At 34.8% G+C, this 26,401-nt stretch overlaps 1 protein-coding gene across 1 annotated transcript; it reads right to left on the bottom strand.

Moving 5' to 3' along the window:
- Positions 1–15,234: 15,234 nt before the first annotated feature.
- Positions 15,235–15,793, bottom strand: LOC149252089 (acid beta-fructofuranosidase AIV-18-like). The gene is made up of 2 exons (XM_089454070.1): positions 15,630–15,793; positions 15,235–15,522 (listed from the first exon to the last, which is right to left on the bottom strand). Exons 1-2 carry the CDS (start codon positions 15,791–15,793, stop codon positions 15,351–15,353), a joined length of 336 nt encoding a protein of 111 aa, XP_089310196.1. The 3' UTR covers positions 15,235–15,350.
- Between the last annotated feature and the right edge of the window lie 10,608 nt (positions 15,794–26,401).

The raw sequence follows: 26,401 nt of genomic DNA, 5'->3' as shown, positions 1-26,401 counted from the left end.
ATCTATCACCGAGATATCCATACCAAGGCATACACCCCACTGGTATGTCATACATTAGAAAATCATCTCAATCAATGATCATCAACCATCTCGTCGCAATCTCCACATGTTTCTCTCCATCGTGGAAGGCTGGCCCCTCCATCTCAAGCTACATGCCCCCTGCAACATCGTGTCGACCTCATCATTTCATCATCGTGTGAATTGCTGCCATGATACTTCAACAATGCTAACACATCTCTACACACTGCTCGAGCCCCATAATTTGAGCTAGTTGGGTAGCTAATCCAACTATCGCACTCAAACCATGAGAATGCACACCCTCATGCCATCACCAATTGTTTCTCAGAACATCCCATCACATCCTCAACTCGATCAAGAATCCATCTCCGTATAAGTGTAAGCCATGCTCAGGTCCATGAAGTAGTCCTCATCTCATCTGCAACATGTTGTCCATGATGTTTGGTGTCAATGTGCTGCATGAAATTAGCCGCATCTATCCCAACATCATCATCCATATGCAAAACATCCATCTCCTCAAAGTGAAGAGATCCTCTCATCAAACCCGACTCTCGATGTGCCACATCTAGGTCCATGAAGCTACCCCAATCTCGTCTGTAATGTGCCATCCATCAAGTCTGCCATAGAAACAAGTATACAGTTGTTTCATCTCTCCATGTGCTGCCCATGATCATAGATCAATCAGCTCCCATGTGTCAAAGGTGGTTGAGTCTCGAGTCAACCCATGCCCAAGTGTTGCCACCAAGGCATCATCACTGTCATAACTCCATCACACCAAAGTGTCTCATATCGATCCTCCACATCAAGTCACTCTTCCAAGCCACACCGATACATGTACTTGAAACTATGCATCCCATTCTGCATCAAAGTCTCTGACCTCAGCTCCTCAACGCATCAGATCGTCCAAGTCCACCATATATGAAATCTCCTTGAAAGTCACAACCTCATGTCATCATGAGCTTCATGAATCATCTCCAACCAACATCTAGCAAGCATACAAGTCTCGGCCCAAAGGTCTCTGCAAGATGCCTCAACTCTCCATGTAGTAAGAATGCTCCATAGTCTGCTCACAACTCTGTCCAAGTCCATGGCCTTGTTGTACAAGAGTGCACAACCTCTCTATCGGCTCATAAATAAAAAATCTCCATGTTACATCAGCAAATCCACCTGCACAACATCCCTGCCTTAGCAATCTTCATTGGATGCCCATAAGTGACACCTCTACAAGTGCTTCTGCATAATGTCCCTACATAGATTGCCATGTTCCATGTCTCCAACCTGATGTCCATAACTAAGTTGCCCATGTAGTCCAACTAAGTAGACCCATCACAACAATTGGTCATCCTCATCCAAGTCTACAATCTTTAGTGTAGTGAACTCGGTCACCCAACCATATCATCATCATATCATGAGTCTCTCCCATCATAGCTCCCCAGTAAAGGTTCCACCAAGACTATCTCTTGGTCTCGACCATGAGAAGTCCACCCAAGCAACTCAAGTGTGTGCCCTTCTCCAATCTTTGCATGAGTCATGCCGGGCACTTAGCCAATTCTCCATATGGCTAAAGCATGACCCAATCCTTCACAATGATCATCATGTTCCTCCCTTGTCACGGGTCTCTGTACCTTCTACCATAAGGTCACAAACAACCCCAATAAGTCCTGTAACAATCAACAATCCTTGCTTCTCCATACAAGGTCTCATTGTAGACATCCATGGTAAGATACTTCCTTGCATCAAAAAATTGACATTGCTCTTCCCTGCATATGGTCCATCTACCAAATGCTCAACTGAAACACAAGTATCAATACTTACTTCATCATCACGAGGCTCCTCCATGCGAGTATCCTCACCCACCCATGTCTGCAAACTGCACGATCTTGGTCCAACTTGATCAATCTCAAGTTGATCCTCCATCATTGTCACATCTGCAACATCCTCAACTACCATGGCTTCTTCTTTCTTATTATCACATTTTGCAGCTTTCTCCTTTTGAGTCAAAGCTATGGATTGCTTCTTCTCAAGAGTTAGCCATTTCCACTTCTCTTGAATCAAGTTCTGCCTTATCTTTAATTCCTTGAGTTTTGCATCAAACAAGTCCACTTCCTTTGCAAGTCGATAGGCTTCGTCCCTATTCCTGTTAGAAATCCCTTCCTTGATCAAAGCACGAAGAACATTCTTTACTTTGAACAAGTATTTGCCCCATTCTGCAAATCTTTGTTCAACCTTACTTGATTCTTCGAGTAGAATTTCTTCAAATTCCTTGAAGATTGCAAAACCCATTTCCTGCAAAATAGACATCCTTCTTGACTCTTCACCATTCACCAGGTTCTCCCTACAAAACTGAACCAGCTCTTGATTCCACCTATTGGTGAGATCAGCTTCCTTCATCTGCACTCTACCTGAATCGCCTCTAATACCACCTGTCACGAAGTGGAAGTGGGATCAACACCTTCTGCAAATCCATTTTCACTTCACCAGGTTTCCTGTAAAACCTACACCAGCTTTGATACCACCTGTCACGCCCCAAAACTCGCGGTAATCTTCCAACCACACCATAGCGAGGTGCAGCACCACCGAACACTTTCTTTTTACCAATACTTATGTTCATGGACTATGCCTAACATTCGTACTTGGTTTATTTTTCATTACCAAGTATTATCTTCGTCCTTTATATAGATGAAAACCCATAAATATTCATCATCAACAGCAATTAACACATATACAATTGCACAACACTATAAAGGGAGGGGAAACTCCCTGCAATATGAGTTTGCCCGAATCAATATATATAATCTTCTTTTATAAGTACAAGTTAAATCTTGGGAAACCCCAAATTTACACTTAGCCAATTTTCCAACTTCGGCAAACTTAGATGCCTAGCTCGTCGACACCTTCGCACGGTTGTCGCACAACTCACCAACCCTTTGTTCACCTTGTCGCACGATCGTGTCATCTGCCAAACTTGGGTGCACCTCGTTGTAACCAAGTCACCACACATGGGCGCATCCGCACAAGTCACACCTCCGTTCACAACTCCAAAACTTCACCATTTCCATCGTTTCTTCATGCACGGCGTGCCCTACCCGGGTTGCCTGTCCGCATGATTCTTCGTTTCGGTGTGCACGACACGCCCTCGCCCGACTACTCGTCCACACATCCACCCATTCACCTATTCACCCAAACTCGTTCACCCGAACTCATCCACCCAAGTCGCCACATGACTTCACCCGGGTCGCCCGATGACCTCACCCAGTTCGCCCGAATGAATTCACCTGGGTCGCCCGATGACCTCACTTGGGTCACCTGAATGACTTCACCCGGGTCGCCCGACGACCTCACCCGGCTCGCCCGAACGACTTCACCTGGGTTGCCTGACGACCTCACCCGGTTCACCCGAACGACCTCACCCGGGTCGCCTGACGACCTCACCCGGCTCACTCAAACGACTTCACCCGGGTTGCCAAACGACCTCGCCCAGTTCGCCTGAATGACCTCACCCGAGTTTTCTACCGACGACCTCTCTCGAGTTCTTTGCCTGATGACCTCGCCCAAGTTTCCTGCACGAGTTCCCTGCATGAGTTTTCTGCATGATTTTTCTACACGAGTTTTCTGCATGATTTTGCCTGAAGTGTGGGCACATCTCCCTGCGCCCTTCGCACTTCTCATCCTGCCCCTAACTCACACTCCAACCTCAGCTTGTTGTCTGAATGATTGAATGATGGCTTGACTCATCCATTCGCTCGCCTATGTATATGGGCGGTTGGCGGGTCATGTCACCCGGCCGACCTTCGTTCAACTACCCAGCCGACTCGTTTACTTGTGATGTCTCACCCAAGAGATGGGTCAGCCCACCCAACTCGTGGGACCGCCCCTCAACGTTGGCCCATCGCATATAAACTCGTCCAAGGTTCGTTTCACACACATTTCGCATGAGCTCTTCTCTCATCCTTCGCACAGTGAAGGTGACCCAAACCGCAGGTCCTTACACAAGGTGTCTCAAGTGATGAAGGATTTATCATTCCACACATCTACAACACATACACTAGATTTTATAGGCCTTCCCAATGGAGGATGGGTTCAAGGCAATGGACTAAAAAATGCAGGGGAATGGATTGTGATTGGATTTATTGATATGGGCATAGAGATCACACAGACAAGATTCTGTGACAAATCAACAAAGGCCTATCTAATTCCTCCCCATTTTACAGGAGTTTGTGAGGTCACTAGAGTCGTTCCTTTGAGATCATGTGACAAGAAGTTTATAGGAGCTTAGAATGTTGTAGTCTCTATAATTGCAAGCAGGATTTTCAATCCCTCTAAAGACCATGCCTCCCAATAAGATGGAGATGGCCATGGAATGAGAGTCATTGATCCAAACCTAATTGTTTTTACAGTCTGTTTGATTCTTGCAGACACAAAGTTACTATAGTATGTTGAATGTGTTTAGCACTAGATGATGTTAGGCACATAGACTCCATAGAAGCTGGAAACCATGGCGTGCATTATTTTGGCAATGCAAGTGACCTCACTCCTCGTGCATAATTGGCTTTATTCCTACTCTTCATCTTGTATAAATATTCTCTAGCCTCCTCCTCTATTTTGTGTATTTTTGATATAATAGCAAGGGGTGCATTACTCTAATAAATATCAGAAGAATTATATGCATTCATTTGAGCTTTAGTTCAAGGGTGACCTTATTTCCAAACATCTTTGGTTCTACTGACCTAGTATGCATTAGAGAATTTTCACTAGGAATGGGAAATATGATGAACTGGGAATTTGAATTGAAAAGACATAATGTCTAAAAGGAGGAAAAATGAAGGTTGGGATAAGACTAAGAAAATAGAGAACAAAGTTTATAGCTAAGGAAGAGGGGATGAGAAAATAATCATAATATTTTAGAGGAGATCTAAATGTCATCAAGCTTTTATAGCACACAAGAGTAATGAGGATAAATGGAGACTTAGAGGAATGGAACAAAAAGCCAAAGTTCCAAGGAAGCAGAGAAAAATGAAAATAAGTTTCTAAGGAAGGAAAGGAAAGGAAAGGAAGCATAATTATATAGTAAGGAAACAATGTTTTGGAAACATATATGTTTTTTATAGAATATTCTATAGAGGTTAAATCCCTAGTATCCACCTAATATTTATTAATAATTAAATTAAAATTATAAAAACCCTATTACAAAATAAATATATCTATCAACATAATAATCAATCACCTTAAATTAAATTGTATATATATTTTTTAATACATCAAAATATAATCAAATAAAATAATTAATTTTTCATAATTATAAAATTAAAAAAAAACTATAATTACTTTTACTTTAATATATATATATATAAACAATGTGATATATAAATATTAATTTATATTTATATTCACTTAATATAATATTATATATAAATATGTTTATAAAATATAGAATATATAGTGATTGCGTGTACTTGCAGAGGTACTTTCTGTTTAGATATATCACCTGTCCACTCTTAAACTAATAAATCTTAGAAAAAAATTATTATGAAAATTTTAAAAATACATGAATTAAGCCAAGGAACAAGATGGATGTGAACTTTTAAAGTTGGTCTCGATGGTCGTAACCAGAGATGCCATCTTGCTGCATATAAACACACACCTTCAAATACAATAATATATATCATAGTTACCAAATTCGCCCGAATCGGGAAAAAAATACGATAATTCGTGGATTCGGTACGAATACCGTATTATTCGTCCAAATTCGATTCGTTTCTCAGGTTTAATTGATAAAGGTTACATGGTTTACCAAGACGGACAATTGTTCATTCAATAAGAACCATCAGCAGGTTGAGGTCATGGATGCACGAAGGAGCTGCCTGAAACACTGTATAGCTTTCACCTCAAATCCTAGATTTCCTGGAGAAATGCTCTTGGAGAGATGCTTTCGGAGAGATTAAGAAAAGAGGTGGACCAGTGCAGTGCTTTCTCCCATTTTGTCACTCAGCGTACAAAGCCCAATAGGGGAATGCAATGGGGAGGTGAATAGGTCAGTTAGGCAATGCGCAAGACCTCCCAGGGATAGAGTGATGGCACTGGCCACAGCTTCAGGTTGTAAATTTGAAGATGTTGCTAACAGTTTTGATTAGATCACAAGCCCATATCATGAGTTGATTGTTGGGAAATCCTCCAGAAGTAAATGTCCAACTTCATATAAACCTTTGCTAAAATCAGACATTAGTAATGTCTCCTCCATCCAGGAGCTTCCATTCAACAAAAGTGCAAAAGTGCACTGCCAGCTTCGAAGTTGTCAATTGGACAGAATTGCAGCTTAAAGGTGAACTAGATCAATGCTCACAGGCTGTGGTCCGTGCAACACAATCTCAACATCAAACAATCTTCCATCACTTCTATCAAGACTCGGCATCATTACTTGTTTTTAGACGCTTGTGGCATCCGATTTAATTTATAAAGCGTGGGACTTGTATGGCATCCACGCATAAGGAAAGAAGATTAAAAAGCATAGTGAAATGGGAAATTTACAAATCTCGAATGGGAAAATTTAGAAATTACAGTAAAATGTAAAAGTTTACCAATTTATCACTTAAGAGTCTAGAAAATAGGTAAAGAAAGAATTGGTTATACGGTGAAGAATTTGTGAGGTAATTTTAAGAAGAGTGATAAATTTGGTAAGTTACTATATATTTGTTAAATGTATTTGTATTTATTATTATGAATATTTTAGATAAATAAGTGTTTGGATTAAGAATGAAGTAGTCTATAATGGGACCTTTTGGAGATGGATGTGACATTGCTATGGATGATGGTTCATGGCAAAGATGATGGGGTCTCAAATTTTCCGGCAGCTCCTATATCCTTGACGTACGTTTTCATCTCCCGGACGTCTGACAACAAACAGGAGCCGCCGCCACCACTGTCCTGCGGGAGTGATACTTACCGTGTGCTGCATTCAATTTGATATTTCAAATTTAAAATTTTAGCGCGCCCACGAAAACACTTCATGAATGCCCGAAATTGGACACATCTATGCTATGGCCTCGTTTTATCCTTTTTTTCTTAATTCGTGTTTTATGAAAATAATTCTGTGAGCGTTCGAATCCTCTTCCTATAATTTTCGAATGGTCAGGGGAATTGAAATTGAAAACGTTTATGTTGTCCATGAACGTTTCTTTTCATTTTGGCAAAATGCAGATCCTCGCTAGGACCTTGTGTTTGTTGATATTTGCTGGTTGGTCATGCCATCGAGTGTAGTTTACCATTTGTATATTTATGTAAAATTTGTATGACATGGAATTTCATCTCATATGGTGGAAGTCATAAATGATAAATGAGGAAAAGCCAATACTTTATGTGGGAAAAGTTTATGGCTGTATTTTTAACATTGTGTTATTTCTAATTTTTTAAATAATATTTCTTTTTTAATTAAAAATCGTAATGTTGAAATTTATGTAAAAAATTAAATTAAATATATATATATAAAAAGCTGTGAACAAATTTCACTATTTATGATGTAAGTGTATGTGTATATAGTTGTATTTTTTAAATTTTTTATGAAATGAAAAAAATAGTCATTCTATCTAGATGTGTTTTTTTTAATTTTTTTATTCATTTTATTAATATTACAATTTTAGATGTTTAATACTTTATAAAATTAAGAAGAGTTTTTTTTAATGTAGAAATCACGGAGCGTAAATTCAGAAGTTATAAAATTTTCTACTAAAATCAATATTATAATTTAAAGTAAAAATGGTTATTGTAATTATATAATTTTTTATTAAAATTTATATTGTAATTTAAGATAAAGTGTTTTATTATTTTTATATAGAAAATATTAAAAAAATAAAATTAGTAAGATTAGTTATTTAGTATTCTAGGTTTTTAAAACTGATAATAATGCCATGAAAAAATGAAAATTGTATTAATATAAGTTTATTTTAATTATTACTTCAATAGAATAATAATGTGTCTATAAGAGAACTTCTATCTATAGAACATTTATTTGGTTTTTTTAGTATAAGTTTTTATTAACTCATTTTTACATATTTATTTGATTATTTTAACATAAGTTTTCATTACCTCATTTTTAAAACAATTATATGGAAAAATATAATTAGAGATGAACATCTATACTTATTTTATAAATATGGAGATATTATTATTATTAGTTTTGAATGTGTGACCTTTTAGGAGGAAACACATGCTCTTAACCATTTGGCCCACTCAAGCTGTATTCATATATGTAATGATCTATTGTTTTTAGAATAAACAAATAATATAAAAACATTCATTAAATTTAAAGTTTTGAATAATTTAGATAGCTAGTAAGTTTGGGAAAAAAATAATATTATATTAAAAATATTCTAGAGTTCTATTAAAAATGAGTATACCACAAATTGAGATATCCTTAAAATGAAGGATATCGACAATGCAAATCTAAATTTTGTAATTCTTAGCCTCAAAAACTTACAAGTCTTTTGCAAATATATATATATATAAAATTAATCAAAAACCTTAAGAATACCCATACATTTAATTTCACATGGCTTCAAGCTCTACAATGATGAGCTCTTGCCCATAATTTTTGTGTTTGGGCTTATGATAAAGATTCTCAACTTTAAACATTACTATAGTTGGTGGGGAACTTGCCATTTTATTATGGAGGAAACTTGTCATTTTACTTTTAAAAAAAATATGATGTCTTTTTCTTGGTTTTTTTGTTCCAACATGAATTTCAATTATATATATTTTTAATATAATTAAAGAATATGATATAATTGCTCATTTGCTCGATCATATCAAAAATTCCTAAAATAAGAAATACTATATAGTAATATTTTTATGGAAGGTTAAACTCATATTTACTTTTTATTATTATTTAAAGAGCAATTTCTAAATATGTAATGCTCCAATACAATTATAATACTTGACCTTTCATTAAAAAATAAATTAAAACCATGATTAGTGTTGGGTACATGTTAGAGAGGCTAACTTATTAGCAAAGGTTCCTTACTCATTTACAAGGCATTCCCCCTTAAAACTCTAAAAGTTGGTACAAATACGTTATAGCCATATTAACCTTTTAGACTTCGACAATAATTGACAAATGAAGGTTTAAGCATTTCGACGAAGACACCATAATAAATAAAAATAACATAAACTTAATCAAAATTTCATTTTTTTATAAGAAAAAAGTCTTCACTTTTATAAAAAAAATATTTTAATAAAATGGTATATTGCATTAAATTAGATAACGGTTAAATATTTTCTTAAAATAAGGAATTTTTTAAAGAAACGAGGTTTTGGAGAAATTTGATTTGGAAAAAGGCATACCAACAGAGATTAACCTAAACTTGGGAGAATGGAAGCACACACAAATTTTGGATTATGAACAAATTCTTTTAAATGTCGACACTTTCACGACTATGGTCACTTTGCAAGGGATTGTTCTAAAGTTGGGCAAAAACTTGTGGATATCTTAGTTCCCTAGTTGGAATAGTGGCAAAAGCAAAAGAAAGGTCTGAAAGGGAAAGGAGCCTCTCAAAAAACTCAAGGAACTACAGGTAATATCGCAGCTCCTTCCTCTAACCCTTTTAACGTTCTCATCTCCCCACATGAGGTAGAAGAAACTCCCATCCTGCAAGAAGAAGACATAAGCAATGAAAAGGAAATGGAAATCGATGGAACTGAGGATGGTGAAATAGTAACAGAATGTAGTCCAACCAAAGGAATCAAGTTCATTGCCTCCCCTTCAAGGGTGGCCATGGCATTAGAACCCCCGGGCGACCTTCCAAGAAATGTTAGTGAAGAAATAGGTAGAGTCATTACTCGGCATATGACTCATAACTTAACTTGGGTAGACGATTGCAACAGTCACGAAATTGAGAGCTCCAAAAGAAAAGGCAGACCGAAGCAAAAAGCTCTAAGGGAAAAAGAAGTTGAGTTGAATAAAAAACTGGGAAGTCAACCAGTTATTACAGAAATACTAAAAGGGAAGGTAGTAAAAAATAAGGTAGGAAAGGATGGTGGGCTTGGTCAAGTCACATCTTCTGAATGAAATTAATTTCTTGGAATATAAGGGGACTAGGTAACCCCGCAAAAAACCTAGCTGTGCGAGATATAATAAGACAAGAATCTTTGATGGTTGTTTTTCTCCAAGAAACAAAACTGGACGAGACAGAAAGCTACCGAAGTATTTTGGAAAGAGTGCTTCGAGACTGTTTAATAATCTAGAGGAGCTTCTGGAGGTCTGGGTATTTTTTAGTCAAATATGCATTTTGCACTGGTGGAAAAACTAAAAACGAAATCTTGGGTGATGGCACTCTTAGAGGTAAGAGAAACTGGAGGATGAATACCCTTTATAAATATTTATGCTCCAGTGTTATATAGTGAAAAGGTGGAATTCTGGGACTCTTTGGATATTCTAAAGGAAAGGAATATGCATCTTAATTGTGTGATTGGAGGTGACTTCAATACCATTTTAAATAATGCAGAAAAAAGACGAGGAACTATAGTGAGGGATCCATTCAAAGATCGAATGGAAGACTTAATAGACAGTTGGGATTTTTTGGATGTTATTCCAAAGGTAGGGAAATACACTTGGTCAAATAGATGAACCAGTCCTCAATACATTGCAGCTCACTTCGATTCTTTTCTGATTCACAGTTGTTGATTTTTTATAGGTAGTGACAGTTCTTCATCTATTGAATCCCAAGGAGATTATGATCATCGAACTATTATGATCAAAATGGAGAAGGTGGAAAACCTTGGGCCTCTGCCTTTCAAGTTCAATGCAGATTGGGGGCTATCAGAAGAGGTGGGGGATCTGGTGGTAAGGGCATGGAAGACCATTGTTCAAGGCTCCCCAAACTTTGTATGGGAATCCAAGCTAAATAATGTGAAACAAGAACTCGGGAAATGGTTGAAGGAGAACTATCAACCTCCAGGAAAAAAAAGGAGAGACAAAGTTCAAGAACTCGAGGAACACTACAAATTGATGGAAGAAGCCCCAATTGAGGAAAAGCACATTCATCATGAAGAGGAACTCTCTAGCCAGATATTTGCCATAAGGTGTCAAGAAGAAAATCTTTGGAGGTTAAAATCCTGTAGCCTATGGTTAAAAACTAGGGACTCCAATGCTGCCTTCTTTCATAAGCAAGCCAAGATAAGGGAGGCACGAAATAGAATTAAATAAATAGAGCATGTTGGGAAGCCAAACGTTTTCTCCTTCGAGGGCATCAAGGAGGAGGCCCCAATCTTCTTCAAATATCTCCTTAGTAAAGATCATATTCCTCTCGATCGAGCTAAGGACTTCCTCTATCCTTTACCTCAGGTGATCTCTCTTGCAGCCAATCTTCTCCTACTAGATGAAATTAAGGATGAGAAAGTTTGAAGAGTGGTTTGGTCCTTGGAACCTGAAAAATTTCCTAGGCCTGACTGGTTCTCTATTTGTTTTTATCGATTATATTGGAATACTATTAAAAAGGATCCCTTGAGAATGCTAAACCACGGCAGAATCAAAAAGAAAATTGGTGGAAACACTAATTATTCATTTCTTGCTCTAATCCCCAAGGAAGCCAACCCAACCAACTTCTCCAAATTTCATCCCATTTCACTCTACAACTCTTCTTACAAAATCCTAACCAAAATCATTACCAACAGAGTCAAACCTTTACTCTCTTCCTTTATCTCTGAGAACCAAGGGGGATTTATGCAGCACAGATATATCTTTGATAACATAATTTTGGTCCAGGAAGCTATTCATTCGAGAAAGGTTGTGAGAGAAGTTGGATTCATATTTATTAAGTTGAACATGGCCAACACTTTTGATTGGGTACTTCCTTTTCCTTGTTTTGGAAAAAATAGGTTTCAATGGACCAACCTCCTTCTTTGCTACTTCCAGAGGACTTCGACAAGGGTGTCTGTTGTCAACTTTGCTCTACATAATAATGGCTAAAACCTTGAGCAAAAATATTGAGGTAGCAAGGTTGGATGGTTCTCTTCCAAGCCTAAGCATTGCTAGAAATGTTCGGGAAGTCAACCACTCCCAGTTCATAGATGACACTCTCCTTCTTGGTGGTGCCTCCTTAGTTATTGCCTCAATATTCAAGAGTATCTTGGATTTATACCTTCTTTTGCTTGGAGGTTTGATCAATAAAAAGAAATGTCAATTGATTGGTTGGAATTTCTCTGGGGTTATTTTGACTAAAATTTCCATATTGCTGGGGTTCCCAATTTATATTGACAGAAACTCCTTTTCCTATCTTGGGATTCCAATATCCTTTAAGTAGGAGTCTAGGGAAGACTAGGATTATGTTGTGCAGAAAATAAAAAATTCAATATTGGGGAGCAAGGTGGCTAAATCTAGCAGGGAGGGTCATTCTGATCAAATCGGTTCTCTCCTCCCTTCCAGTGTATCTGCGGTCAGGTTTGTTAGCTCCAAAGTACATAATTCATAGATTAAGTAGTATAATCTGGAAATTCCTCTAGTAGGGAGGAAAAAATAATGAAAACAAATTCCATCTTGTCAACTGGAAAATGGTAAGGCAGCCAAGGAATATGGGGGGATTAGCAATCAAAGACCTCGAATTCATGAATCTAGCTCTTGGTGCCAAACTGGTTTGGAGGTTACTATCGAATTCAAATGAATGGTGGAAAAAGGCCTTTACAAGGAAATACTTCCACAAAAATCGTCTCCTCAGACATGAAGGAGAAGTTTGAGAAGGGAAAGGTACCAAAATTTGGAAGCTTTGCAAAACAACGACCCCGCTTTTGTTGAATCATCTAGGTTGGCAACCGGCTAATGGAAAGCGTATTCATATGTGGAAATATCGCTCTCCCCTCTCTGATCTATTAGCTAATGACCAAGGGTTTATGGATCTTGAAAATTGGATGATGGAACATGGTTTTACTCATCTAGCTAACATTTCCAGTTGGGATGAACAAGGAAATTGGAACGGGTGGAGAACATTGAATCTTCCCAAGCATTTGTTGCATCATTGACATTCAATACTATGCCATTGCTACCAGCAAATTGGATAAACAAATTTGGCTTGGAGGGAAATTTAAAAAGTATACAGTCAAAGAGGGATATGCTATGCTCAGTAAGAAACTTCCCTCTCCATCTCCAACATGAATATGGGAAAATATTTGGAACAAGGATGGTCTCCCAAAGGTCAACATCTTCTGTTGGGAGCTGGTCCATGAGAAAATTTTGACAGTTGAGAACCTCAGGAAAAGAAACATCCATGGGCCTTCTCGTTGCGTGCTTTGTGGCAAGGCAGAGGAATCCATCAAGCATCTCTTTTTCTTTTTCCCCTTCTCAATGGATAATTGGAAATTTTCTCTCATGCATTTTTTTCATCTATCTTTTATTCTTGATGAGTGGAATGTGATGTTTAATCTATGGCGATCTCAATATCCTTTTCCTAAGAAATCTAGCTCCCTCTTTATGCGATGTTGGATGGAATTTCCAAAATTCCTTTGTTGGTCGATTTGACTTTGCCGAAATCAAGTGATCTTCCAAGATAAATGGCGCTCCCCAGAATCTGTTGCCATGAAATGAATGCAACTCCTATTTGAGGTGATATCCTCTCGAGGATATGATGAAGAGGAAATAAAGGATCTATCTACAGAAGAAAAAGATTAGCTCAAAATTTCTAAAAACTCAAAGTCTACCTCCAATAAAAAAAGAATAATAAAGTCCCTCCATTCTATATTAGACTGTCCAGGGAAAATTTTGAAGAATGGCAAAGGAATATAGGGAAAGTTCAACGCTTTTTCGATGGTGCTTCGAAAGGTAACCCCGGGGAGGCAGGAGCAGGAGGGGTGATATTTAACCTTGAAGATAAACATGAAACAAAGTAAGCATGGGGACTTGGGAAAACCTCGAATAACCAATCCGAAGCTCTCTCTCTTTGGCAAGATCTGAAGATAAGCATCTCCAAAGGCATAAACAAATTGATTATTGTTGGCGATTCAAAATGCTTAAACCTTCATTTGTCAATTATTGTCCAAGTCTAAAAGGTTAATATGGATATAATGTATTTGTACCAACTTTTAGAGTTTTAGAGGGGAATGCCTTGTAAATGAGTAAGGAACATATGCTAATAATTTAGCCTCTCTAACATGTACCCAACAATAATCACTGTTTATTTTTTTTAATGAAAGGTCAAGTATTATAATTGTATTGGAGCATTATATATTTAGAAATCACTCTTTAAATAAATTTAAAAAGTAAACATGAGTTTAACCTTCCATAAAAATATTACTATATAGTATTTCTTATTTTAGGAATTTTTGATATAATCAAGCAATTGCTCATTTATAATAGAACTTTAGAATATTTTTAATATAATGTTATTTTTTTCCCAAACTTACTAGCTATGTAAATTATTCAAATCTTTAACTTTAATGAATGCTTTTATATTATTTGTTTATTTTAAAAACAATAGATCATTACATATATGAAATTAATATCTCCATATTTATAAAATAAGTATAGATGTTCATCTCTAATTATATTTTTCCATATAATTGTTTTAAAAATGAGGTAATGAAAACTTATATTAAAACAATCAAATAAAGGACGAGTTAATAAAAACTTATACTAAAAACACCAAATAAATGTTTTATAAATAGAAATTCTCTTATAGACATATTATTATCATTCTATTGAAGTAATAATTAAAATAAACTTATATTAATACAATTTTCATTTTTCATCACAATCTTACCATAGTTTTAAAAACCTAGGATGTTGAATAATTGATGTTACCAAATTTTTTTTCCTAATTTTCATTTTTTAATATTTTCTATATAAAAATAATAAAAAACTTTATCTTAAATTACAAGATAAACTTTATAAAAAAAATTATATAATTACAATGACCATTTTTAGTTTAAATTACCATATTGATTTTAATAAAAAAAATTATAACTTATTAAACATGTAAAATAATAATATTAATAAAATGAATAAAAATATTAAAACTAAACACATCTTGATATAATGGCCATTTCTTTCATTTCATAAAAATTTAGAAAAATACAACTATATACAGTTACATCACAAGTAAGTGGCCAAATTTCAAAAAGATTATAAAATTTTAATTAAAAAAATAACAAAATATTGAAATACACCGATAAACTTTTCCCACAGAAAGTATTCTCTCTTCCTCATTTATCATTTATGACTTCCACCATATGCGAGGAAATTCCACATATCATACAGATTTTACATCAACATACAAATGGTAAACTACATAGCATGACCAACCAGCATATATCAACAAACGCAAGGTCCTACAGAATTAATCCATTGGCTCTAGTTGTTAGTAGAGACGCATGGACACAGAATCCATATGCCAGAAATTCAAACTCTGGACTTTGACAACTGTGGTGTCATTGCCGAACAGAAATAGTTTGGCAGCTCCATTTAGTGCATGTGTGGGATATGCACGGTCTTCCCCCTTATGCATAGCTCTCCACAATCGAATGGTCAACCTGAAAAAAATAGAACCAGACCGTGGACATTTCCTTTAATTCTCAAAATCCATGGTTACCTTAAAAAAAAGAGATTATTTTTTTCTCCAAACAAATAAACGACTTACCAGAGTTCCAACCGAGATGCTCTTTCGTCTGCCAGAATTGGGACGGAACTCCCATGCATCCCCAATATGAGTTCGGATGCTAGCGAGGATCTGCATTCTGCCGAAAATGAAAAGAGACGATCATGGACAGCATAAACGTTTTCAATATCAATTCCCCTGACCATTCCAAAATTATAAGAAGAGGATTTGAACCCTCACAGAATTATTTTCAGAAACCACCAATTAAGAAAAAGGATAAAACAACGAGGCCATAGCATAGATGTGTCCAATTTCGGGCATTCATGAAGTGTTTTCGTGGGCGCGCTAAAATTTGAAATTTGAAATATCAAATTGAATGCAGCAAGCGGTAAGTATCACTCCCGCAGGACAGTGGTGGCGGCGGCTCCTGTTTGTTGTCAGACCTCCGGGAGATGAAAACGTACGTCAGGGAAATAGGAGTTGCCGGAAAATTTGAGACCCCATCATCTTTGCCATGAGCCATAATCCATAGCAATGTCACATCCATCTCTAAAATGTTGCATTATAGATTATTCCATTTGAAAGATATAGAAGTTTTGTGTGATGATTAATTTAATAAATTAAAAATAATAATAAAAAATATTGTTTTTATAAAAATAAAAAAAATTTAAGAACTGTACTGTCTAATTTTTTTAGAATTAAATATTTATAATTTGAATTTTTAAGATACCAAATCAAATCCAAATCCGAACTTGGTAACTATGATATATATATATATATATGGTGACCGTGAAAGTTTATTGCAATCCAGGTAAAATCTCTTCCACGTTGATATATTTTTAATCGACTATATATAAAATAAAAAGTAAATGATGTAGACTCTGCGTGAAAACCACATCTAAAATAAAATAAAATAAATGCGGTACACAGTTAAATTTAATTTTTATAAAATGCCGTACACAGTTAAATTTAAATATTTTTTTTAACAGTTAAATTTAAATATATTTTTTTATATTAGATAATAGATTTATAAAAATATTTTGTGATGGAAATTTTTTTTTTTAAAATAATTTTTATTCTGATAAATTGATTTTAAACCACATAAAATTAGTTTAAATCAATCAAAAATAAAAAAATTAAATTTCAAAAATTCAAAAAATTATTTTTAATTTCCAAAAAATAAATTAAATATTTAATTTTACAAAAAATTTAATAAACTTTACGAATAATTTTAAAAAAATTACAAGTTAATTAATTTAAAACGTTTTGATCCAAACTAATTTTAAAATTTTAAAAATGATGATTTCTTTTATAATAAAAAAAATCAATTTATATCAACAATAAAATATGAAAATCTCACAAAAAAAAAAAAACTATGCGGATAAATACACACATCGTCTCTCTTACACAATGTCTTTATTGAAATGTGGACTTACATAACGTCTCTCTTACACAAAATACAATAATGAAGTGTTGAATTCCAATTTAGACTCACTAAATATAACTAATTAAATAAAAAATTTATTTATATTAAATAAATTTGTTAAAATTTGATCATAAATTGTGAGTTACCTATATGAAATTTAAACACTTAAATTAAAATAACATGTCTCACATAAATTTGTTAGAGTATACATCATATCTTATATGACAAAGGGACAATTTCAGTGTATGATAAAGAAATAAAATAGTAAATATGTATTATGTATATAAATATGGTATTACAATTAATAGAGTGTTAAATATAACCCGGATCCGGGTGACTCTACCAACAATCAATAAAGGAATTCGTGGGACAGACACCTGGCCTGACAGATGGCAGGGGGAAGGATTGTATAGTACAAGTCGTAGGTTGGTATATCAGGTTCAGGGCAGGGGAATTAACTACCGTGTTGCCTCGATTTTGGTTTGAATTCATTGCAAGCATGGCTGCTCTGCATATGGTTTGGTTCACTAATATGGATCTGCGTACCGTAGTTAATGACTATGCTTATGACGAGGAATCCCGCGCCGAGGCAGTCATTCTGGTAACAGAGGTGGCCTTCAACGCAATGCCCCTCAGAATGTGGCTCCCATAGCTTTGGCTCCTCCTTCTTCTCCGCCTGAGGACCGAGATAGGCCTCTCCTGAATTCTTCGTACCAGACCTCCAGGTTCATCTTCCAGAGTCGACTCAACAGGCCCAGAGTGACTGTTAATTTCACCATCTTTGTTTCGGAGGAGGAGGGCATCCAATTCAGTTCGTCTTCGCCTGCTCCTTCTCCATCTCCATCCACTCCTTCTCTTTCTCAGGACGATAGTGTTCTGTTGGGGGATCTGACGGGGCGAGTTTTTCATATGGACCATTTGAATGAGGAAGCCCCGGTATCGGACGCGCCTCAGCAGCCGGGTCCAATTCAGGAAGATGATATAGCTTGCAGGACATCTCAACGAGAAGCGGGGGTTCTTCATTTGGTTGTTAATCCTGATGATGGTGAGCCGGTTTTGGATGAAGAAGGTCTAGTGACCTGGGTCGCTTCACCAAGTCATGCAGATTGATCACAGTTCCTTCATGCCGGGTCACCTTCTTACTTATATGCTTTGCAATCTTGGTATTATGTTTGTGAGTTGGAAGTCAAAGGTCTATGTATGGTCTCTTCTTATGCTACAGGTAGCAACAACAGCTACTATAGGCTTCAAATTTTGGCTTAAACATGTCCATGTTAGCTGCTACTCTGTTTTTTTGGTCAATATAGGCAATGAAGTTGATAGGTTTGTTCAGTTGGGTCAGTATGTCAGGTACCAGAGGAAAATTTTTGAAATTTGTATTGTAAATCTGCCTGAAGGGCTGAACTGTAATGTCCCTGATCTTTTGGTTGAGGATAGGCAGTGGCCTCCTCTGAGGTCTTGACCTCACTGTACATATTTTTTCACTTTTTTAATAGAATTAGTTTTTACAGAGAAAAAAAAATAGAGTGTTAAATATAAATATTGAATTATCATTTCCGTAATAAATTTTTTTCATTAAAAAATGAATTAAAATAAGATATATCATATATAAAATATTATTCCGTAAGTCTCTTGTATTGTGAATCATCTCCTATATGACTACATTTTTTAAATAACATACATATTAGAATAAGATATATCGTATTTAAAATATGATTTCGTGAGTATTTTGTTTTGTGAAGCATATTTTATTTTTATGGTAAAAATGGTTGTTTTGATCAGTTTAGATGTTGTCTTTATTGAGATTTTGTTAGGGTTCGTATTAATAGAATTGGTAAAGACTTAAATTATGAATTGTTTCTTTAAAATTAAGTTGTATTAATTATGTATAAATCATTGATTGAGTTTTTTTTATACATAAATCAAATGTTTATAAATATTAAGATTTGATGGGTGTATTGTTATGATGTGTGTTCTTATGATATCTGATGGGATATAGATTTATTTATTTTGAAATAAATTTCTTTTTTGAAATTTTTTATTTATAACCACATAAAATTATTCATTTCATATAGAACAAATCAATAAGAAAATAGAAATTCAAATTTAAAAAAAAAATATATATATATAAATCTATTTTTAAGTTTCAAAATATTTAGTTCAATATTTATTTTATTCAAAACATTCATAAACTTTATAAAATCTATTTAAAAAATTCAAAACTAACTGAAAATCAAACTTACAACTACCTCCCACTTTCATAAAAGCAAACCATAAAAGATTGATACCAAAAAATTGGATGCACGGATTGGGTTAACTTCCCTTTACAAAGTATTAGCAAAGTTTCAACATTCTATACAGAGGACACATCTTGATTGAATGCTAAAGCCAAATAATACTAACTAGATTCTCGGTTCACCAAAAGAGTTTGGATTTTGAAGGAAATTTCTATGTGAGCTCTTGCTTTTATAGTAACTAGAAAGTTATGCCCTCTTCTATGATAGATCAATGGTGTTATCTATACATGACATCCACATGCTACATCTATGTGCTACCTTGCTTTATGAAAATGTATTATCTTGCCTCAATTGTTGTTCTAGTGATCAATGGCAGAAAATAATGTAGAACGGTAAAAAAATATTAAGTATACTCTTATCTTTAATGGTCATTTGGATGGAAATTGTGATGGGGATACTTCACCTACCAAACCTACATCAATGAAGAACTTTCCATGTCAATGAATAAAGATAATAAAGCATAGCCCCAAGGGTAAGCTAAATTGGTTGAGTCCCAATCATTAAAGCACCTTTGCTATTGAGAGGTCATGGGTCCAATCTCTCAATACTCTCAGGGTTGGTCTCCATAGTTGAACCAATAGGAAGTGATCCATTCACTTGAAACTGCATGGTATAAATATTTTGCAGACGTAGTGGTCATCAATCTTTGGGGTCTATGAACCACATAGAAAAAAATAATAAGGATAGGAAAGCATATGCCTTGATTGTTTCTTTTGTAAGTGAAGAGGTGAGTCATCATATTAGATCCATCAAATATTCTCATGGTGTTTTCAAAAATTTGAAATATTTGTATGATTCACATTCATACTTGGAGATAATTCTATTGCAATTGAAGCTCTTCAATCTAGAAATGAAGGATGATGATCCCATGACTTTAAATTCAAAATTACAACCACCATTTATGATATTGATACTACTAGTGCAAGAAAGGACACTAATCTCACGACCTTCATCAAGGCACCCTACCCCACATCTTCTCACTATCTTGAATCACTTTAAGCTAGTTGCTAGTTGAAATCCATCAATTTTGATGCTTTGGTGGAGAAAATTGTGAAACATGAGAAATTTTTTGGGAAGAAGCCAACTCATCCCACATGAAAGGCTATGTGCCTTGCATAAAAATGAAAGAATCAATCACATGATTCTTCTAGAGGATAAGCTAGTGAGAGAACATATGGAAAGAATAATTTTAGAGACCTGGTGGGTTGGCCTAACCAAAGTGAGAATGATCTTCATTATGTTTGTTGTGGCATGAATGGCCATGATGCAAGGATATTTAGGATGCCATGACAGAAGATCAAAGAAAATTAAGAAAAAAAGGAAGATAATGATAAATATCCTTGATCCACTCATTTTGTTATTGTTCATTGAAATATTCACATAAATGAAGATTTGTTTAAGAAAACATTTCTTTCATGGAGAGATGCTTGAAATTAGTGTTGCACTTCATTTTTTTATTGGAGAGATGCTTGAAACTAGTTCTTCTTTCCACATAACTTATTGGAGATATTTATTTAAGGAATTGAATGACAATGTAGAGTGTCGAGTACACATTGTAGATGGATCCAATCTCAAACCTACAAGAATTAAAACCATGAGCCTTGACTTGTTTAGTTTCATGAAGTTCCCTATGCTCCTAAGTTGAGGAGGAAATTTTTGTCTCTTGTGCACATTTGAAAACAAGGCCATACTATTCACATTTTTTATGGAAAAGTTCAAATAAGGATGTATTTCAACAACATCATCGTGATGAGAAGATGGGAGGATGACAAATTATTGAAGCTAAAAGGAACATCTGCATAGGCACAAAATTTTTCATATCTCTCTCAACATGATGGGTGCATTGTCATCCAATCTCTTGTGGAATAATAGATTTGACCACATCAATTATGATAGTATTTTTATATTGAAGAAAAATGGTGATTATAGTTTTTCTACCATTCCAAGGAGTTCGAAGCAATGTGATGCATGTATCCTTGGCAAAGATAGAAAGAAACATTTTTATGATTCCACACCAAGAGCATGCAAAAATCTAGAATTGCTACCCTCTAATTTGTGTGGCCTCATTCCCATTGCATCTACATTTAGTAATAATATATCATGGATGAAATACTATCCACCCCTTATGTAGAAGTTCTAGCCACTTCATCAGAACAAGAGGTTCAAATGGATGCTGTGAATGAGATGATTGAAAGGTTGAATCTTGATGGAAATGTAGCTGAATATCAATCGATTCATCAGCTTCAAACATCGTAGAAGTGTGAAAACTGGCTCATGAAGTAACATGAAGTTGTTCATACTAATGATGTTGGAGAGGCGAGAACTAAAAGCTTTGCAGAACAAGAGAATGGAGGTGATGTAGCTGATTCAAATTCAGGTGATGTTAATGATATGGAAGTTTCATACGATTGTGAATAGAAATTATCTACTCACTTTGAACCAACTTCCTTTGAATAAGTCACTCCTTATGATGAGTGTAAGGAAGCTATGAAATAGGAGTATGACTTTCTCATTAGGAACGGGGCATGGAAGTTGGTTAATTCCTCCATTTAGATCCAAAGCATTTGGCTGCAACTGGCCTACAAGATCATAAAGAATGAAATCCCATCAAGTTTCTACATGGCCTAAAGCTAGCTTAGCATCTTATGGAGACAATTTTAAGAAATTTAATATTGATCATAAAATTTTGTTTCTCAAGAAAGCTAGAAAAATTGTGTATGATGTGTGGTGTATGTAGATGATCTTTTGATAAGAGGAAATGTTGCATGAAGTGGGGATGTTTCCAAGAAGTGAAGCATTGGAAGAAAAACATTCCTAAAATTCTCAGAAGAGAAGAGTATCGAAAGGGTGTGTGTGTGTGTATCTATATATATATATATATATATATATATATATATATATATATATATATATATATATATATATATATATATATATATATATATATCTGTGTGTGTGTGTGTGTGTGTGTATATCTTTGTCTGCAGGTGTTCGTGTATTTTATCATTGAATTTATGTTCAAAAATAACATCCAAAGTGCCAAATTAGTTGCAGAGTATATCAAAGAATAAGTATTGTGCACAAATCACGATAGAAATAACATCCATAGTAAATTGATTATTAATTATTCAAGAATAAACCATGTAGATGCATAAACCATCTAGAATATATATTCCTCTCTTCTTATCTATCCTTTTTCTCTACTTCAATTCTCTAACAATATTAGTCAATATTGCCCAATTTGATCAAACTACCTATTCCAAGTCTTATAATATGGTAGAAAAAACTTGACATACCTCATCAATTATTTTGACTTTAGAAAAGGGTACATCATTGCTAATGACAAAGGAGTTTAATAATCAACACAACCAAAACCAAGGTACATATATGGTTTGGTGCTCTTGATTAAATTCCAATCACAACCATCATAAATGATATAATATAATGAAATTCCAAAACCCATTGATCTTGAAATCCTAAAAATTATGAAATCTACTAAATTTTGAATGGAATATGAAATTATATTTTATCCATATGAGGTATGATGAGGTTGGAACCACTCTCAAACATTGTGAGTCATTTAATGGTAATGTTAAAAATTCAAGTAAAAGGTGAAAATGAAAGATAAAGGAGAATGTCACTATTAGTTTAAGAATTTGACATTACCATTTTGGATCATCTAAGGAACATCTAGGGAGCATCAAAATCGCGCCTTGGGAGTGTCTGAGAAGCATGGTGCCACACATAGTAGTTCAAAAATTACCAAAAAATAAATAAATTCTCTGTGGAACCATGCAAGTGGTTTCCAAAACTATGTCCGAACCACATTTTGGGCCTGCAAAAACACGCTAGAACTGCAGTTCGAAACTATTGTTGTTTCAAAAGTAAGAACTTTGAAAAAAGGGTAGAACCATGCTTTTTATTGATGCCTGTGAATCTGATTGAAATCTGAAGCCCCCTCCCGAACTAGGGGGCAGGGAGATGGTTCCTGCAACATTGATAACATAGAACAATGATGTGTATATTACATCCATATATAAAGAATTGAATGGTTTTGAGATGAAAACATGGGATATCTTCACTACTACTTGAGTACTTACTACTGAAGTAAATCAAAATCCACGGTATGTATTCTTTTCCAAAAATAAGTACGTTGCAAATTTATTGAATTGATTTTGCATGACTAATTGTAATCTTTTGTGTACTCCAATGGAGTAAAATTTGATCTTATATAAAAAAAAGAAATAAATGAATTGGAGGATGCAACCAAATGTAGAAAACTATGGAGGAGTCTCATTTACCTTTCCACTACTTGACCAGATAATTCATTTGCAGTTGGAATACCTTCTAAGTTCACTCAAAAAACTTGTCAAGGGTATTGATGTAATGCAAATAGAGTTCGAACGTACTTGAAATGATCTCAAGAACTTGGGCTGAAATACTCTAATGTTGAGGACTTAAAGTTAGTTTCATACACAAATTTACACTTCGATGGGGATAAGGAGAATGGAATGTCTACTTTAGGACACCTGATGAATCTCGAATCAATACATATATTGAGATCATGAAAATAGTATGTTCCAACAAATTCCAATATAAAGGTAGAAAAAGTGACAATTACAAAGGAAATAGAGGAGATTGTGTGCCTCAAGAATACACTAAAGGATTTTCGGAAAAAACAAGTAATTCTACTCGACTTTTGATTGAGAATACTTTTACAATCAAGTTGGCCAAGAATCCTAAATTCCGTGGTCAAAAAAAGCACATCAACATGAAGTACCATCTGATTCAACATTATGTAGAGGCCAAGGCCATCCATTTGATACATTGTTCCACAAGTGAGAAAATTGCAAAAATCTTCACCAAAAGCAGTTGGAAGAGAAGAGTTTGAAAAGTTCAAACAGATGCTTGGACTCATAAACAATCGTTTAGGTTAAGGGGAGAATGCTATATACTTAATCCTATGGATTATCATGTCTTCTAAATATTAATATTATTGAGAAATGTGAACAACCATAGGTCAGTAGATCAATTCATTGTACCTTTGGGAAGATTAAAAGTTAATAAAAAGTAATCTATGTGTGTAGTTATTGAAGGCCTAGCCCATCATCATGCATGTATTATTAATAGTTATTTTCGAAGTTCAAACTTTTGAATATTAACACATTTTTAATAGTTATATATTTGGGGCAGAGCACATTTTTTCCTACTCCCAGTGTACCATGCTATCCCCTAAAATTTGAAGGGAGTCTCTACATGTACTTGGTATGTGTCCTTGTGTACCCACATCCCCATGCATAACAAACTTGGTATGACATAGATCCAGACATATTAGTTAAAACATTTTCTTCTTTCTACGTTGATTTCTACTATCAGTGTTTTCTAGAAATATAATCTCTTCACTTATGGTAGTAATATTAAAGCAAGCACATATTGTGGTGGGAGGTTTCATAGGGGTTATCTTAAACCCTAGGGGAAAATGGAATCTGAATTTTCCTATAGTTTTGTTATCGACACTAACAACCAAGCTGAAGTGTATGCTCTTCTATAGGGCATTACAATTGTCGCTTCTCTTCATTTTCGAAATATGATCATGAAAAGTGATTCCAAAAACATCATCAAACATATGGTAATTGAAACTATTTCTATGGATTTCCTTCTAGCATCAATGATAGAAATGATTAATATCACTATAAGATCATTATCTAAAATTCAATATTTCCATGTGATGAGGGAAATCATCTTGTAGTAGATAGGTATGAAAATCAAGTTTCTTTGTCAATACAAATGGCAAGCATTGTTCCAAAACTAGATGAAAGAGTGGGGCATCGTTACAAATGGAAATCATTATTCCCAACCTATATCTTAATATGATGGTGAATAAGCCACATAAATTTCATTTATTCCAACGTATGGCATGTTGTATGGAACACAAGGGGCATCGTTACAAATGGAAAACATTATTCCTGAACTATATTTTAATATGATAGTGAAGAAGGAACTTAATTTGCATTTAATATAGCATATGGCCTATTGTAAGGATAACAAGCCATTTGGAAGTTTAAATTATGTGAAGCAATGCTCCCCATTTTTCACATGCTCCCATACCACTCTTTGCATGCTTATGTATTTGTGAATTGTAATGCCCTAACCATTCTAGGATCATGACTTATTGGTCCTACCCAATATTACTTGTGATCCCATCATAAGAATTGATGGTGAAGAGTACAATGATATTTCTATTTGGTTTTGTGTTGATTTTATGTTCTATCCAGATAGATTATAGTGAACTCCAAGAGATAAGATAAGTTTTGTAGAGTCATGAGAAAAGAATAAAAGGTAACCACAAGTTGATTCTTATGGCCAATGATAACATTCATGAACATAACAACAATTTCATGTCCCATATTTCACAAAAGTATGAACCCTCACACAGTAGGCATGCCAAATAAATGTGGTGAAGAAAAATTATAATATAATCAGAAATATGGTGGTAAAATTGTCTAAAGGCGAGTACTCTAGATAACGGGGCCTCTAACCAGGTGCAGTCTGTTAATTCTAAATATGGAGATCTATTGGGTTAAAACACAGTCCATCAGCTCCAAAATAATCTAGAAATGGTCATGCAAACCTCAGACTCATCCAATGAAGCAACAGATGAATCCACTAGTCTGAAGGCCCTCTAATAAGTTTATATGTATTATAAAGTTCTTAGGAGTTTAAGCTTGTCCCATCGAATCTATACTATTAGAATTTTTTAGACAATTTCGTATCTATAAGTACTTATGTTGTACAAATTCATGCTAGTATTTTGTCTCTTTTTGGCCTTCCTATCTAACATTTTGAGACCGAATGTATTACACTTCTACTATGAGCATTGCTGCAAATTTTGCTTGATACAAATTCTTCCAATTACTGTAAAAGAAATTAAAACAAATTCACACAGGAATAATGGAGACACCTCAGAAAAAATAAAATTACAATGGCCAAAGAGCCTCCAATTTACAAGGGGTCTTCAAATAAACCCCATCCTAGATTGCGGTTGTTGGTTGAGCTAACCTCCATCTATATTTTGAGGCGCAAGAGGATTT

The sequence above is a fragment of the Pinus tabuliformis genome, chromosome 7, assembly GCF_031772625.1.
Source record: "Pinus tabuliformis cultivar Carrire ecotype Pingquan chromosome 7, CPIR1, whole genome shotgun sequence".
Taxonomy (NCBI): domain Eukaryota; kingdom Viridiplantae; phylum Streptophyta; class Pinopsida; order Pinales; family Pinaceae; genus Pinus; species Pinus tabuliformis.
Note: the sequence above shows the minus strand (reverse complement) of the source record. Positions and strands in the feature narration are given on the sequence as shown.

Coding starts and splice junctions, on each gene's coding strand:
- LOC149252089 (XM_089454070.1), bottom strand. CDS start 15,793: ATGGTCAGGGGAATTGATATTGAAAACGTTTATGCTGTCCATGATCGT. Junction 15,523..15,629: donor GCATCTCGGTTGGAACTCTG/GTAAGTCGTTTA, acceptor TATTTTTTTCAG/GTTGACCATTCGATTGTGGA.